This window comes from Podarcis tiliguerta, assembly GCF_965153285.1.
Source record: "Podarcis tiliguerta genome assembly, chromosome: 2".
Lineage (NCBI taxonomy): Eukaryota > Metazoa > Chordata > Lepidosauria > Squamata > Lacertidae > Podarcis > Podarcis tiliguerta.
The window spans coordinates 63,549,125-63,566,449 of record NC_139535.1 but is presented as its reverse complement, the minus strand read 5'-3'; the positions used below and the strand labels follow the sequence as shown (position 1 = coordinate 63,566,449).

The following is a 17,325-nucleotide window of genomic DNA, read 5'->3' as shown; positions in this document are numbered from 1 at the left end:
ACGATTTCCAGGAACTCTTAAACTACAGTGTCTGGAATTCTTTGAGGGGGGAAATGCGTTTCAAATGTGCTTTAAAGTTATAGAGCATATAACTGGTCTCTCTTCATGTAATTGCTAAGGTAGCACGTGTAAGGGTGAAGAGTGTAGGTAGGAATGGAAAGCAGAACTAGGATTTAGATGACTGTCCCATTAAAACACATTTGCAACACTGGTTTAAAACTTTTTTTTGAGTAAGTTCTGGGCCTGCAGTGTTTACAACTTTCTGAACAACCTCAATTGCGCAGCTCCCCAGCCGCAATGCGGAGCATTTAGTCACAGCTTTGTGCCATCAGCATCAGTAGCAACCACCCCTCGGACATGTTAGAGGCTGCTGGGAGCTGGTGAGGCAATTTAACATTTGCAATAAATAATACAAGCATAAAACAGGCATATTGTTCATTTATTTTTGAGACCCACAAAAAGATGTTTGGGGAAAAAATGTTTTTACTAGATTTAAAATGGTCAAAAAGCCATGTAGGCAGAGAGTGAAAAAAGCATTTCCCAAACATTCCTATAACAAGCACAGGGGAAAGCAGCATCTGGTACCAATTTATGCCCTAGACACACCTCTACCAAAAGTACTGTTCCCGTGAAATGACACAGAAAGGAAAATAAATGCCTTAACTTTGTTGACTCATGATCAAGAGTAACATCCATGTACTTACTGGAGGACCTGAAAAACAAAACACAACACATTTAGCATTAATTACAGAGAACAGAGAGTATTTTCCTACCATATAAATGTTCATTCTGAGGATGACAAATTGTGTGAGAACTGCTCTCCTCCAAAGCACGAACAGTACAACATACAGGTATTTCACACTGTAGCATCAGTTCTTAGTGTGATATCATGTAGTGTTAAGAAAATTAGTATAGTAGGTTTAGAAAGAAAATAAAAATACCTCCCCAAAAAGAAAATAGTAAGGCAACTTCACGGTATGAGTGCTGAACCATTAGAAAGGACAGAACAAATTTGACTCCTAAGGGTGAAGCTGGAAGAACGTAGGGTCAAAAAAATACCATTTTGGGGCCAGATTAAATAGGGCAGGTGACCATCCTGCTTCTAGTTTGTTAAGCTTCCACCCTGCATGCCACAAGAGCTGCTTATATTATCGTTAACCAAGAAGCTGGTAGAATGTATCTTTTCCTTGCCCCACACAGAAGGAAAAATTCAGCTGGAATCAGTTCCCTCTTGGAAAGGCTTCCTAGGTATCTCTCGTATCTTCATGTGTGAGATTTTACCTACAAAGGAAGACACAGTATACATATGTGTCTTTTTTGGACACTACAGGTGGTGGATCACATGTTTGGACTACTTTGCAGCTAATAAATCAAAGACAATGGCTTCAGCCTTCTCTCTCTCTCATGCTAATAGCTCCCCATCTGAAGTCTAAAGTGGTACTTTCTAAAGAAGACTTTACCTTGAACTATTTTTTTGTATATTTAAATTGGCTCGCAGTCAAGCACAATAAAGTGAAACCTCTGGAGTGCTAATATTTGTTTCGCTAATAAGGACGGACTCTTCATACCCAGCTCAGTTTGCTATATCCCCACAAAGACCCCTGCCCAACACAGAGGTGAGCATTTAGTTTGAAGAGACTAATGGAACCCACATTTCACTCCTATTTAAAAGAGGCATTTTACACTCTCTTTTCTTTCTCTTTTAGCTTCTTCATGCTCCATTTCCTACATGATCAAAACCAGAAGGATTAAAGGAGGGGGGGAATGTGGGAAAAATTAAAGAAAAACTGAACTCCCTGGAAAACAATATAAAATGAGAAACATGCTTTTGTTTGTTTATGCAAGTATCTTCAAACACTAAACCTATTTTAAAGCCTCTTTTAATACCATCATCAACCTGAAGAATGGAATTAATAATCACAGGCACATTACAGAATCCACTGACTTCACTGTGCCTTACTGTCTGATCCCCAGATCACTTATGCTGCTGCTGCTGAAGAGCCACAGCTCAGGGTGGTGTGGGAAACCAGCCCCAGTTAAATAGCCTTTTATTAAAGCTAATGTGTTTGAATGCAGACTTGGATCCTGCAGGGGCTACTGCTTGAAGAAGGGAGAGTGATGCAATTTTCACCAGTATTCCCTGCAGTCTCCAACCCTGCCTCCCAAGCTGCTCCAAAACATTATCCAATCCTTTTTTAAAGGGTGGTAGGTTGTAGGGTGAATTAATCAAAATTGCCTCTTGTGTTTCCCAGTTGCCACTTGTGTTTCCCAAGAGAAGAATTCTGCTCATGTTTAGTGTGGATCCAACCTTTTGCACATCATAACAACACTTCCATACATTGGTTCCGGGGGGGGGGGGGGGTTAATGAATTGATGATGGTCTCCTTATGCAGGAAACTATGGCTTTTTATGTCTGAAGGTAGATGGAAGCACAGCAAGTTCAGTCTAGACCAGAAATTAAAAGGCTTTCTTATACAAGGAAATGTGTTTTGTATATGTAGAGATCTGAGCTGGAAAACACTGCTTTCATTTCTAGGGATTGTACACAAGCAGATACATTAGAGAATGTTCTATTGTGCAAAGAGAAATCCATGTGCTGATGGAATGCTTTGCTTAGCACTACACTGAATGCAACGCAAATCCAACAGCCATGTCTACACAGAAGCAAGTTCTACCGTTCAAACTGGTCTTCCTCCCACGTAAGTAGTGTTAGGATTGCAGTCTCAACTGTCATAAAATCAAAATAGTCTCATGTCTTAAACCAAGCTCATAATTTCAACAGGCCTAACAATCTGCGATTTAAAAAATAAAAACATTTGCATTGGCCATCATTAGGCTCTTGGGTCAGCAGTATAATTAGCTGGCAAGTGGAGTTGACATGTGTTACATCACATAACCACTTTCTTTCATTATGAAAATAACCTCTACAGGGGAAAAAATTAATTTCAAAGATTAATTAGTTCCCAGCTAAACCCTGCATTTCCAGAATTATTTTGTTAATGATCACCCACATTAACACAAGGAACCCACGTTGCTGGACATTTTCTTGGACTTGGCTATGAAATACTTGCAGCTGTGATTAAGTGAAGAAAATCTGAAACACACACATTATATTTTACAACATAATTAGAAGGGGGGCATCATTTCATCATCCACAAGCAGGCATTGTTATTTCAGTACAGTGCATTTCAAAACAAGTTAGGTATTTTTTGTGAGGCACATTCTATTGTATAGTCTTCTTTTAAAGCCTTCAGTCAAGCTTCTCAGTATACTCTATGGGTCCAGGTCCATTGATTTCAATAGGTCTACTCTGAGGATGACTAGCAATTGATTTCACCATATACCTTTTACCATGACATGTCTACAAAACTGTCCTCATATTATATCAGTATTGAATGCCCTCTAATGGTATTTCACGTCTTAGGGCGGTTCACAGAATAAAATCAGAATATAAAACCACAAAATACATAATCAAAATAAGAACAACAACAACCCAATAACTCCCCCCAACACATTTTAAAAGGGCATAGGATGTCAATCAAATAAACCAAAGGCCTGGTTAAAAATGAATGTTTTTGCCTCGTGCCTAAAGGTATATAATGAAGCATTATACAAATGGGGAGCCACTGCAGAGAAGGCCCGTTCTTGCCTTTTATGTATTAGTTGTAAATTATTCCAAGTACAAATGCAGAACAGTGTGGTAGAAATAAACTATTCTTGCTGTTGTTAACAGAGCCTAGCTATTTTCTAATCAGCACCACTGCAAGCAAATGCCACTCATGTTCCAAATCTTCAGCCAAATTGAATTGCCAACCCCAACAATAACTAATGAGAAACCTGGAGTGCTGGGAGGCATATCACATTTTAACATTACATTAAACAGGGAGTGCAATCTGGAGAGTTAAATGACAAAGTTATTAACCTTATTAGCTCACATCCAGCATTATCATCTCCCATGTGAAGATGACTATGTGAGAGGGAGACTCTACCCACTGCTGGTGCTACCCCTGTAGCTTCCTCAAGTTGGAAGGGGCACATCAGAAACCCCATATTCATACAGATTCCTGAACAATCTAGAAAACTGATATTCCAGCATTCTAAATCATGTAGTGAGTCTCCATAAGTACGTGATGCTCCCTGCTTCACAAGTAGTGATGGGTGACAGGGCTGAAGGTGTATCTTAGCATGCTTGCCCCTGTTCTCCTTCACATGATGCTACTTGGGTGGGAGGCTGTTACAGTCATACCTCGGGTTACAGATGCTTCAGGTTGTGCGTTTTTGGGTTACGGACGTGCCGAAACCTGGAAGTACCAGACCGGGTTACTTCCAGGTTTTGGCGCTTGCGCAAAAACACTAAATCACTCTTTGAGCATGTGCAGAAGCGCCGAATCGCAACCCATGCGTGCGCAGACACAGCACTGTGGGTTGCGGATGCTGCGGGTTGTGAACGTGCCTCCTGCATGGATCACGTTCGCAACCCGAGTGTCCACTGTATAATGCTTTGAGAGAGCTGTTTTCTACAGTAATAACAGTATCAATAATAGCGGATGGCTCAACAAATATAAATTATTGCATAGCATCTTTTAATTGAATGACTAGTAAAAAAAAAGTTTGAAATATTCCTTCCTTTCTATGCACAGTACTGAAGTCTGAAAGTAATTGGGTGATGGTGCTAATGCTGGGTGAATTAATGCAGACCTGAAGGGTTTTGAGTACACTGTGAAAGTGTGTTAAATGGTAAGCATTATGTGATCTTATGTACTGTCAGAGCTGGGCCAAAGGCAAACACACAGTGTGTGGAAAGTATGGATCCAGGAAGCAGAGACTGCAATAGATCAGATCTTATTGAAAGGCAGAGGAAGAGCTGTATAAGCCAAACATTGCATAATAGGGTAAATCTCAAAGCAGGATCAGTCACAGACCAGGGAATACAGTTGAGCCAAGCAGTTTACTGGAACAAAGATGATGGGAAGCAGCAAGTTGAAAGGCAAGCAGGCATAAGAACAAGGGAGCTGGATGACATTGATGTGCTGGTGGGTGTGTGGGTGTTGGGATGTGGCAGACCAGAAGACAATCTGGACTCTAGCTGTGGGTATTCTAAAGGGAAAGTCGAGATTCATATAGACAAGGCCAGAATCTTGATGTCATCTAGGCAAAGATCTAGGCTTTACTTGGAACTATTTATAATCAAATCCTGACCTGGAAAAACCAATAGACTACTTGGGGCATGGAGCCTCGGAAGTCAAGACTGTCCCTTTCCATCCAAATTTTCACGTACTTACAAAACCAGGAGGCTCCATGTCGGAACCCTAACATGTCCTGAGGTATGAAACTTAATGGAAGGATGAATTGGTTTTACTTCTCAAGTTGACCAGTACAAAGACTTTGTGGTTTGGCTTAATGACAAGTTATTGGTCAGAAATCACAAGTCTTCATTTATTCCTCTTAAGAGAAATTTATATGCTCTCCAGGATATATTTTATGACCTATACTGCCTAAGTGATGTATGAATTAGGTGACAAGTAAAATTTCAACATAATGTACCATGAGATAAACTGGCAGTGAAACAAGAATGCTTTACAGGGCAAAATAAGAACATGACAGCAATATATTGTGAAACAAAGAACCTAAGAATGTAAGAAGAGGCTAGTGGATCAGGCCAAGTGCCCATCTAGAATTGCTAGTGCTAACTTAGTACCATGGTTACAGCACTTCAAAAATTGGCCATCTTTGGATGCAATTCTATCTTCGTTAAATTCGATGAGACATGCTTCTGATTAGTCATGTATAGACTTCCACCACTTATCACTAAGAAAGAAGGAAACATAAGTCACTATTATTCCTGTTTCACAGAGGAGGAATAAAGCTAAAAGACAGCGACTTGCCCAAGTATGTAACCAATTTACCCACCTCATTAGGATGGACAAGTGACAACAGATACAATGTGGCCACACCAGTTTATATGTTACCTCCTCTATGTGGCTGCATCTCTCCATGTGGAGGATTTTAGAACATATGAACTGGCCCTGATCACACCGCAAACACCTTTTGAGTTTCTTCTTCATGCTGTTTGCCATGTAGCTGAAAGACTGCTGCCTGAGAAAGCCTCTCCTCATCCAAGAGAGGAGGTGTTATGGGCGGGACACGATTTCTGCGTAATGCAGGGGGCGTTACGCCCCCTGCCCCACTCACCTGGCTGGCACACCACGCCCACAGGTAAGCGCCCAACCGGGCGGCTTGGAGGGGGTGTGGTTTGCAGTTTAACTTACTGCTGTGCCAATCATTCCACCTCTTTTTCCGCCTTCCTGTCGCGAGTCACCCACCCTCCACTCCCTTAGAGTTTAGGGTTTAGTTTTTTCTCTTGGCCTTGCTATGGACCTTAGGTTAGTCGCCCAGGTTGTCCTGGGGGCCTGGTAGGAATTTTTCCATCTGGCATTAGGCCTTGTGTTTTTTTTGCCTACTTTGTAGCAATCGTCACAACTTTCTTGGTATTGGTGGGTAGGTTAGGCATTGGAATGTGTTTGTGGTGTGTGGAAGGGCTAGGTGTGGCCATCGCCTACCCCTTCAATTTTGGGTATTCCGTTAAAGGAATCCGGTGGTCGTGGATCCTGTCCGATGCCTGTGTGGCGGGGAGCCATGGCACGACCCTCGGTGACATCAGGGGAGAGCTTATAGTTGTATTAGCATCAACAGGCTCCACCTTCTGGTGAATAAACCCCCTTCGGGCTCACCCCCTCTCCGAGTGGGTGGAGTCAATCTGTCGTGGTCCAATGCCTAAGCCAATACCTTTCACTTGCTGTAATCAATAAAGTTGTGGCCTTCCTTTTCTTGCCCATTAACCTTATATTCCGTGTCCGTGTGTCTTCATTCCACAAAGCGGGGATCGGGTCCTCGAACCACAAAACAATGCCCTTTAGACTTCTTGGTACAAATCAATTTATCAATGTACACCCTGCTTAATTAATTAAAAATGTACACCCCATTTAATGAATTAAATGATCTCATCCAAAATGTAAGCAAGCAGCAGTAAAAACAGTAAACAAATACTATTCTGTAAAAACTGACTTATTCCATAAACCAATACTAAATAGTTCAGTCATAATTTTTGTGTGTCCTGGCTCCCAGCTACTGAACCATATTTGTTCTTCAGAGGATGGCTAGATGACAGGACCGGAACAGGAATTTTCCATTCCCAATTTTAGAAAATGAAATATGACTTTGTATCTGTTGAACATATAACATGATGGAACTTGAGAGAGAGCAAAAGTGATGAGATGAGAGAATTCTTTCCAAAGAGTTTGAAGCCTTGGAACACAGTCTGGCTAGCATTTAAGAAAGCTTGGCTTTGTGTACGCTAGGAAGTACGGCTCAGATAAACAATCAAGAGAAACAAGGATAGGGACTGAAGAGTTGCAACGAGGAAAACATGTGGCTATGCAGACTTGTTATGGAGCTCACACTTATTTGGCTTGATGTCATTTAAATACAAATCTATTTAAAATAGCTAACAAGCAAGCAAGCAAACAAACAAACATTCACAGTTCCTCTTCCTGCCTTTCAGGCATAAAAAGTGTGCATCTACCAAAGTGAAATTTCTTATTGTCTGCAGACATTGTGGGGAATGCCTGACATATACCAAACCCCATGGGCTTGATCATCTCCAGTCAGAACTGACTCACTCATTGCACCTATCTCCTAAAACTGTATCCATTACTTGTCTTTCTTTCTTTCTTTCTTTCTTTCTTTCTTTCTTTCTTTGTAAGTTTAAAGAGCAGGATTAATAATGCTTTAAGTATCTAAGTAAATTGGCTCCCTAATTTACATACTTGTACTTTTTTTTAAAATTGCCATATAGCTATTTCAATGGATACTACAAAAAAGTCTTTAACATGTGCTGAATACAAATACAGTATAATGTATGAAAGTGTATACACGGGATCGTGCTTGTGACCTGCCTTTCAGGAAGATCACCTACTTCCAACTCACCCAGTGTGCAGTAATCTTAAGATACTGAGACACTCAGAACAAGGAGAGCATTTCCTTATTTTTCTATGATCATGTAAATACAGTGGTACCTCTAGATACAAACGGGATACGTTCTGGAGCCCCGTTTGCATCTAGAGGTAAACGTAACTAGTGATGGCACGTCTGCGCACACGTGCGTCGCTTTTCGCCGTGTCTGCGCATGCGCAAGAGGCGAAACCCAGAAGTAACGCGCTCTGTTACTTCTGGGTTGTGAGGAGCGCAACTCGAACACACTCAACTAGAAGTGTATTTAACCCGAGTTATGATGGTACTATGAATGGGAGCTTCATTCCAAAGAGAGTCCTGTATATATAAATAAATCCTTTCTAATGGTTCCAGGAGTTAGAGCACAACTGTGACCTTCTTTTTTTCCTCCCTGTAACAATGACTGCTACCAGTGCAAGCTGTTCTGAGAGATTTGTAAAATTTATGGCCACCGTGTGACAAAGCTAAAACAAAAAAACCTGAAGAGCACTATGTTACATTATTATTATTATTTATTAAATTCCAAGTTTTATTCATGATTTTCACTTGCTTGCATTCTTCTTTATATACTTTTGTAATCATAAATGTACTTTGGGACAAGACAAACATCTGCTGTGACTTGTTAGACAGTTTTGTCCTGGGAATATTTTGTGGAAAGTTGTTAAAACAACAGCAGTGCTGGAAATAATTAACCTTTCTGGGGTGGGGAGCGGGGGGTTTGCTGTACATTTGAGCAACTATTAAAACAATTTTAAATAAATGCTGTTTATTTTCTCGAATTCCTGTACGGTACATTTATATTTAATCCATGCAGAGTCTTAATATAAATACTATCTGCCGAAATCTCCATCTTCTTCAACACCAGAGTTCCTTTTCGTTGGATCTAAGATACTGGCAATATCAAGCTGTGCCTACAAAGATTATTTTCATTGCTGACTTGAATCCAAGCTGTGAGATAAAGGGACATTTTTCCTTTGTAGGTGCAGCTTGAGTCATGCCTGCAGAGAGTCATCACTTGCACTGCCAGCTTGAATTCAAGTTGCCAATGAATATTTGCACTTGCACATATATCAGCACATCCCAGAGAGTTCAAATACACTACAGAGTTTTCCCACTGGGAATTTCACAATGCAGCCCTGCCCATTACTGTCATCACCAATGACACAGCACAGCAAGCACTGGTAGGGATTGATGTGCTATGGAGCGCCTGCTGCGAAATTCTGTATTGCATCCCATCGCACTGGGACTTGTGGTTAGCGCCAATTAGCTGATCAGCACCCCTAGCATCCTTAGCTTGCCAAGGAACAATCAGGCGTGGATTTTAAGGTTCTCAGAGGCTTCCACATCTGGACTAAGATACAAATCCCAACTCAGCTATGGCAGACCCTCCAGGTGTCACTATTTTCCAGGGACGACCCTGATTCAGAGAAGCCGTCCTGGTTTCTGCTTTGATCCCGGAATGTCCTTAGGATCATTAGGATGTCCTTATTTCCACTGGAGAAATGTCAGAGGGTATGCTATGAAGCGCCCTGTGTAATCTTGGGCCAGTCATGGTGTCTCAGCCTACGAAGTTTTGCTGTGAGTGTAAACTGGAGAGGGGGGAGGGAACTCCTGGGGAAAAGAGGGAGCAAAAATGTAATAAATAAATACTGGTAAATGTTACTAATCTTCTAATTGAGAAGCCCTCAATAAGGTTGCAAAGAAACCCAGTGTTTTGCAGGATAGTTTGAAAACAAGTATAGACAGTGCATTAGTGAACTGTTGAGAGCATTAGTGAACTGTTGCAAGGCAAGCAAGGAAACTACTTTCATGCAGAAGCACATCATAGAAGAAGATGGCTGGAGAAGACCAAGGTTTTCCAAGTGGTCACTTTTAAGCATCTTGAAGTCATAGTCCCATTGTAAAACCAATTGATTTTAAAGAGCAGCCTCTTTCAAAAGAGGCTACCCCATAAAGCCTATTAGCAAAGTGAACACTGCAGTTTACTAGCCAATACCACGAAGTGCACAGTGACTGCTCTCATGAGACAGACATGTGGAAACAATTAAATGAAGCAACCAAATTACTACCAGAAATACATAAAACGGATCATGTAGAATCAAGTGACTCAATATATTTGAGTTTCTTGCTATATACACACTGCAGGGGAAAGACCTTCAGAATCAATGAACTTTTCCTGTTTAGAAATGAAGGTCAACGACACAATGAAAATACAAACAGAGGAAGAAATACATTGGGCTGGGCCTGAAGAAACTCCTAGTGTCTGAATTTTGTATGTGTATGTCATTACAGAAATTCTGGAGAGAGAAAAAAGATCCATCAGTGATTGGGGCTAACAGTACAATTGATTCAAGAGATTTTGAGATTTATAGATATTTTGCAAACAAAAATAACTAAAATGTTAACATATGTCAGGGAACTGCCATCGGCTCAGAGGTGAGAGATAGAGCGGGAGTTGTGTTACAGGGAGCCTCCGAAAATCTTGCGAAGCAGTTCCTCTTCCGGCGAGGAGGAAAGCCCCACCTCCAGGGGAGAAGAGGTGCAAGGACCAGAGGATGCTAGAAAGAGCCTTAACACCACGCCTGAGCAAGCCGGAGAGGAGGGAAGCACACCCCTGCCCTCGCCCATCATGCGTAGTAGCTTGAGGCGCAGGGAGGGGCGGAAAAGGCTGGGGGTGAGGAAACTTTTATGTTGGGGGAGGTACAAGAACAGACCACTCCGGGATTCTGCTAGTGATTGAGCCAGACATGAACTTATGATGCTCTTCACTGTAAATAGTTTACACCAAAATAAAGCCTGTAAAAGACAGGTCGGAGTCCTGCCTGGTTACTCTCAAGCAACCACAACAGCACCTGAAAACATAAGACAAAATATACAGGAAATCTGATGCCAGATTATATCTGGCACAAAATGGCTGGTAACGGATAGTTTACAGTTCAGTTTTTGCCATATTTACATGGAAATAAGTTCCACACAGGTCAACCATTCAGGTGGTGAACTTCCTACATCATCAGTCAACTTATTGGGTAAGGGCCACCTTGGATGTAAGGAAATCATGTTTCCCCCCCTATTATTACAGTGATAGGATTGGGCACTGTGTCTCGCCACTCCAGTTCAGGCAGGGGTTTAAGTGGGAAGTAGGGGCCAACCTTGAAAGAACGAACTGCAGCAGCTACTTCTCCTTTCTGCCCAATGGCAGGCATAATGAAGAGTCACAGGCTCTTCCTTTAAATGGATTCCTACCCTCTCTTGAGTGAAGAAATATCTCAACAGACGTTGCTAAGATGGTTGCCTTTCCATATCTGCTGCACATATATGAATCAGACAGGAGTTCAACCTTGAAATTTTGTACAGAGTGCCCGAGACAAGAGGAAGCTTTGCTGCTGCTTCCTCACCTCTTTCTGCAAACCCTGTACCAAATGAAAGGACTGTTGCCCTTCCTTTCCTACTCTGTGCCATGGGGTGAAGGTGAAAACCCTGTTCCTTTATGGTTATCTACTCCACCAGTTGTTCACGTGGTTGGCTGGAACACCAAGGTAATTTTGCAGATAAAAAGAAGAAACAATTATCAATGGAAAACAGCAAAAAATGTTTTTGTCACCTGTCCAACAGTATCACACTCCAGAGGCCTGGTCCATGAGTATCACAGTTCATAAATTATTTTGCAAGGTAAAAGAGTTAAGGGTCCAGTGGATTGTGAATTGACTTAATTATGACAATAACTAATAACTCAGCTGCTGTTCTGTGCTGAAGTTGGCAAAATGTCCTGGCTTGAAAGTGCTGTAGTGAGGGTTTCACTATACAGTGTAGGTTTTAAAAATAAAATAAAATGAAGTTTTTCAAATTTTCATTTTGATAGCCAGCACAAAGCTCCCTCAAGCAAGCCAAACTACTGTTGGGCCTTTGGCTCTATGTCAGAATTTGTCTGGAAGCTGTAAAGTTGTAACCACATACAAGCCTCTAGGGAGGGATGCTATCATACAGAGCAAATAAATTTCTACTCCCATTTATCAGCTGTGGCAAAGAAGCAAGGGCCTGGTTTCTGTGTGGTAAGGCTCCGAAACAAATATACAAATATATATCCAAGCTATCTGTGATAACAAACATTCGGCGGCTAAGCCAAAACCAATACACCAAGAGCTTTCTGCTCTTTGGTTAGGCTGTATTACAGATAACGGCAAGCATTCTCTGGCACAACATTACAGAGCCCTTGTCTATCCAGCATGCTGTATTTCAGTTTTGCGTTGTGTTTGCCCCTGTGCCTCCCTATTTTTATATATGCTTTCCCTCTATTACGGAAGAATATATCAATATAACCATCTGCTTAAAAAAAGATACAGTGCACAGGATTCCTTGCCAAGAACAACTAAAATCACTTCTTAGTTTTCCTCCCCAATTACAGAAAAATCTAAATAGACATGGTTGAGTCATATTAATTCTTTATAATTCCTCTTCTGCTGGCGGTGTTTGTAATATGACCCAAAGGCAGCCTTTTACTGCTGCAGATGAACAATAATTATGTGGTTAAAGCATTAAATCAAAATATGTGAAGTTTATGTTTAATGCTCTGCCCTTCCCGCACACTTCCAGTCTAATCTTTGGTCCCCAAGGCAGAATTGTGGAAAAGCGCTGGAGCAGAAAGAAACAAAAGCTGTGGAAAGTGACTGATCAGAACCGAGGCACAGGGATAGATTACATCACACACTAAATAATCAATGCAATTAAGGTCTGTCCTTAATTAGTACACTCATCTCTAAGTTGGATATAAGCACAAAATTCGATTATGCAATGCAAATAAATCAGATCTTTTTTCCCGACAATGGGGTGAGATTCAACTAAAGAATCACACTAGCAGAAGCCAGTGCAAGGGATCTCACTAGTGCAATGAAGCGTTGTTTTCTCTCTCCCCTAAGTGACCCCCACAAATTTGGCTCACCCCCCAGAGAACCCCCCAGAACAGCATGTGAGTGGAGGAGAAAAGGGATTAGTCTGTTTGGCAAGCTGGAAAGCTTGCACTGACAGAACTATTGCCTTAGTGCTATTTGTATTATCTGTAAGAACAAATAAAAAAAACATGAGGTTTAAATCTGAAGCTATTAATAGCTAGGCTCTTGCTCCAAGAAAGGTTCCCAATACAGAAGAGCAGGAGTTTCTTACTAAGATCTATAGCAATATATTTCTTCTTCTTTACATCCATGGATCAGGCTGATCAGGTGTGCAGCCTTGGCTGTGTATTTCATCCTTCTCTCTTGTTCTAAACTGTTATTGTTCATCATCATCATTATTACGCTGTTTCTTTCGAGAATGAAAATGTAATTGTACACAAGACACACATAGTGGCCAATTCCAAAATGTAATGTTTCAAAGTAAAATTCATATGTTGAGGAAAAATACCTCAGTGGTGGAACATGAGCTCTGCAGTAAGTCCCACAAATGTATGAACCTACACAGCTCAGTAGCAGAATTCTTCACATAATTAATTAATTAATTAATTAATCCCACTGTTTCTCCTTTAGGAACCATGGACAACTAACAACAAATATTGTTTTTTACTGACTATATTTTTTATAATAAAAGTCAGTAAAACACAATGCACTAGACAGTAGTTCTTGGATTATTAAATTCCATTCTATCCTCCATCACAATAACCAATCAAGAACAGGCTGTCTCCCTAATTCCTGGACATAGGAACCACCTATCTACAGCATCTTGTTCTTATTGAGATTCAGCCTCAGTTATTTGGCCAGTCCATTACTGCCTTAAGTGCTGAGTTTCATCTGCACATTGGTGCTACAAATCCCCAGATGCCTCCTTCCAGTGGTTTCATATAGATATTAAATAGCATGGGAGACAATATGGGATCAAAGTGCCAAGGGTTGCAGCAGAGAGATTGGGCAGTAGTTATCCAAAAACCTCAGTGTGCTCAGGGAGGTTGACTTCATAAGTTGCTCCACCAGCGATTCTGGGCAACACTCTCTTCCATCTCAAGGCATTCACAATTCCCTGGACACACCACACTCCATCCCCAACAGTCGATCTCTCCCTCCTAGATTTCACAAACCAAGATGGGCAAGTTTCAAAAGGGCAAATGGTCACTCTAAACCCTGCAAGTATACCTGTTCACATCTTCAATCTGTAGTAACTGGAAAAGATCCCATTAACTATGATGGGACTATGGTCTAAATACCTCTACAGGACCTGCCTCAATTGGGGCAGTCGGTTTGGTATAGATACAAGTGTGCTTTACTCCTTGTCATCTTTAAGTACAAAAAATTAAATAGCAGGACTGGCCCTTTATGCAGCATTCTCTATAACAATTTTCAGCCTCAGATTATTAATGAGCTTTTAGCTCCCTAAACTAGCTACCTAAACTAGGGCTGCTCTCCTATGGCTTATACCATGGGTAGGCAAACTAAGGCCCAGGGGCTAGATCTGGCCCAATCGCCTTCTAAATCCAGCCCACGGACAGTCCGGGAATTAGCGTGTTTATACATGAGTAGAATGTGTCCTTTTATTTAAAATGCATCTCTGGGTTATTTGCGGGGCCTGCCTGGTGTTTTTACATGAGTAAAATGTGTGTTTTTATTTAAAATGCATCTCTGGGTTATTGTGGGGCATAGGAATTCGTTCACCCCCCCCAAAAAAATATAGTGTGGCCCCCCACAAGGTCTGAGGGACAGTAGACCAGTCCTCTGCTGAAAAAGTTTGCTGACCCCTGGCTTATATCCATGTGGTTTGTATATTTCCTCATCCCCCTCTGCATTAAGGATGTTATGACTATTTATAGAAGGGATGGGGAACCTTTGACCCCATGGCCAAATTATGCCTGCAAAGCTATTTCTCCCAGTCATTGGTGTTGGGCAGGGAAAGCTTCAGCTGCAAAGGAACAATCTGGAGCCTTAAAGCATGGTCCTGATTTTTCCTTGGCAAGCATGGCTTGCATCTTTTAAATTTGGTGCCAAATGCAAGCTCTACTGGGATGGATTCCACTTGGGAGCTCCCAATCAGAGTCGATCCCTGCTGAAAACACTAAATGCAAACCATGCTTTCAGAAGGAATCTTTGCTTGAATCCAACCCATGGCTGCAAAAACAAAACATAACACAACCAAAAAAACAAAACAAAACAAAACTTTTCTGTGCAGCCCTGGCTTAAATTAAAGTTGGGGCTGTAAAAGAAGGGAAGAATCAGAACCACACTTACAAGTGTGCTCTTGATTTTTCTTTGAAGTTTGAATCGCTTGACATCATGCGAAGTCAGGTGATTGACAGGTAGGTGGCCCTGTCCATCTGTCAAAAATGGCCCACAGAGGACAAGCCAAATCTGAACCCAGCACTAGCCCTTACAACAGAAAGAAATGGCTGAACATGTAAGTTTTTATTTGGTAGTCAATAATTTAATAGGCTACTGCTATAAGCTAAGAAAACAGTAAACATTTCACAGTTGGTGGCCTATTATGCATGAGAACGAGAACACTACTTTTCAAACAACCATTTCAAACCTTCCTCTCCTAGTTCACGTCGACAGCTTACTAACATATTTGCACAAGACACAGGGACTTACCTGGATCTCCTCGTCGTCCAGCCTTTCCTCGCCTTCCAGGTGGACCTGTGAAGGGGAAAAAAATACATACATGTAACTTGTGGTCCCAATTATCCACCTTTCAGAAATCTTAAGCCAGTTTACATGGGGATCCCAAGCAGTCTTCCACTGAGGCAGTGACCAGGTTGAGAGGCCTCTTTGGCTTTCACAATGCAATAGCATCATGTGCTGGGGTGAGGAATCTGCAGCCCAGATGCAGCCCTCCAATTTCATTCCGCTGCATGTGCCATCCGTCTCCTATGATACTGTGGCCCACATTTGCCCTACATTTCGAATGCCCCTCAAGCACCTTCACATGCTTCCTCTTTGTTGAATCCTGAGAGATTGATGGCAGTGGTAGAGAAATGCCAGGGGAAAAGAAGCTGAACAGAAGTCTAGTGTCCAGACCAAGGGAAGTAATAGTACCACTCTATTCTGCAGACCACACCTGGAATACTGTGTCCAATTCTGGGCACCACAATTTAAGAAGGATGTTGACAAGCTGGAACGTGTGCAGAGGAGGGCGACCAAGATGATCAAGGGTCTGGAAACTAAGCCTTACGAGGAGTGCTTGAAGGAACTGGGTGTTTAGCCTGGAAAACAGGAGACATGATAGCCATCTTCAAATATCTTGAGGGCTGTCACATGTAAGAGGGAACATGGTTGTTTTCTCCTGTTCTGGAGGGTAGGACTTGAACCAATGGCTTCAAGTTATAAGAAAGGAATTCCAACTAAACATTCAGAAAAAGAGCTGTTCAGCAGTGGAACAGACTCCCACAAGAGGTGGTGGGATCTCCTTCACTGGAGGTTTTTAAGCAGAGGTTGGATGGCCATCTGTCATGGATCCTTTACCTGAGATTCCTGCATTGCAGGGGGTTGGATGAGATGGCCCTTGGGTGCCTTCCAACTCTATGATTCTATGACACTACTGCCTTGCAGGGCATCCCTGGAGGTGGTGTAAAAACAGGCAAGAATGGGAGAAATGGGGCAGTGGATGGGGGACAGGGAGGAAAGGAAAGGGGGTGTGGAACCAAAGCAGTCCTGTTAGGAAGAGGATAATAGGAATGACAGAGAGGTGAAGGGAGGAGGAAACCAAAACTAAGGTGTGGCCCAAAGGCACATGAGGCCACCACCCTGCTGAAGCTAAGTAGGTCTGGGTTTGGTGAGCACTTGATTGCCTGGGAACCACATGTGTAGTGTATGTCACTTTCAGATCCATGATGGAGGATTGGCAGAATTTAAAGTTAAAATTTTTTCTAAACAAATAAGGTTGAAATGGCCCCCTGCCTTGCATTGCTGATGGTGAAGGGGGAGGGGGACAGAAAGATGGAGGGATAGGGGAAAGTGGAATGGCCCTCCTGTCTTGCATCAAGCCTTGGGGAGGGACAGAGAGGAGAATAGGAGGGAAGGAGAGAGGGAAGCTGGAATGGGCCTTGTGATGGGGTGCCAGTGGGAAAGAGATATATGTCTGTGGTTGGTGGTCTTGCTTATTCAGCAGGGAAGATCTGAAGCCACTGCAATCAACAGGCAGTGAGAAAAATGATAGAAGTACTACTCCTTTTAAAAAAACAAACCAGAAGAAAGCTTTCCATCTGTAACACTGTATTGTCAGCTTTTACAATACTGCATGTTTTCATCATCTGCATTGTTGTATAAACGCTTCAGTTAGTGGAAACCATATAAAAAGATCTAGACTATTAGACATTCCCAGTCTATGAAATAATTGTTGAACTGC

The 17,325-nt window shown here is 41.9% G+C and overlaps 1 protein-coding gene across 1 annotated transcript in view; it reads right to left on the bottom strand.

The window, feature by feature from the left end:
* Positions 1-17,325, bottom strand: part of COL23A1 (collagen type XXIII alpha 1 chain) — a 293,547-nt gene that overhangs the window by 91,661 nt on the left and 184,561 nt on the right. The window contains exons 3-4 of the mRNA XM_083428676.1: positions 15,563-15,617; positions 607-703 (exon numbers count right to left, since the gene is read on the bottom strand). Coding sequence (XP_083284802.1) covers positions 607-703; positions 15,563-15,617 — 152 coding nt within the window. The remainder of the gene's footprint in view (positions 1-606; positions 704-15,562; positions 15,618-17,325) is intronic.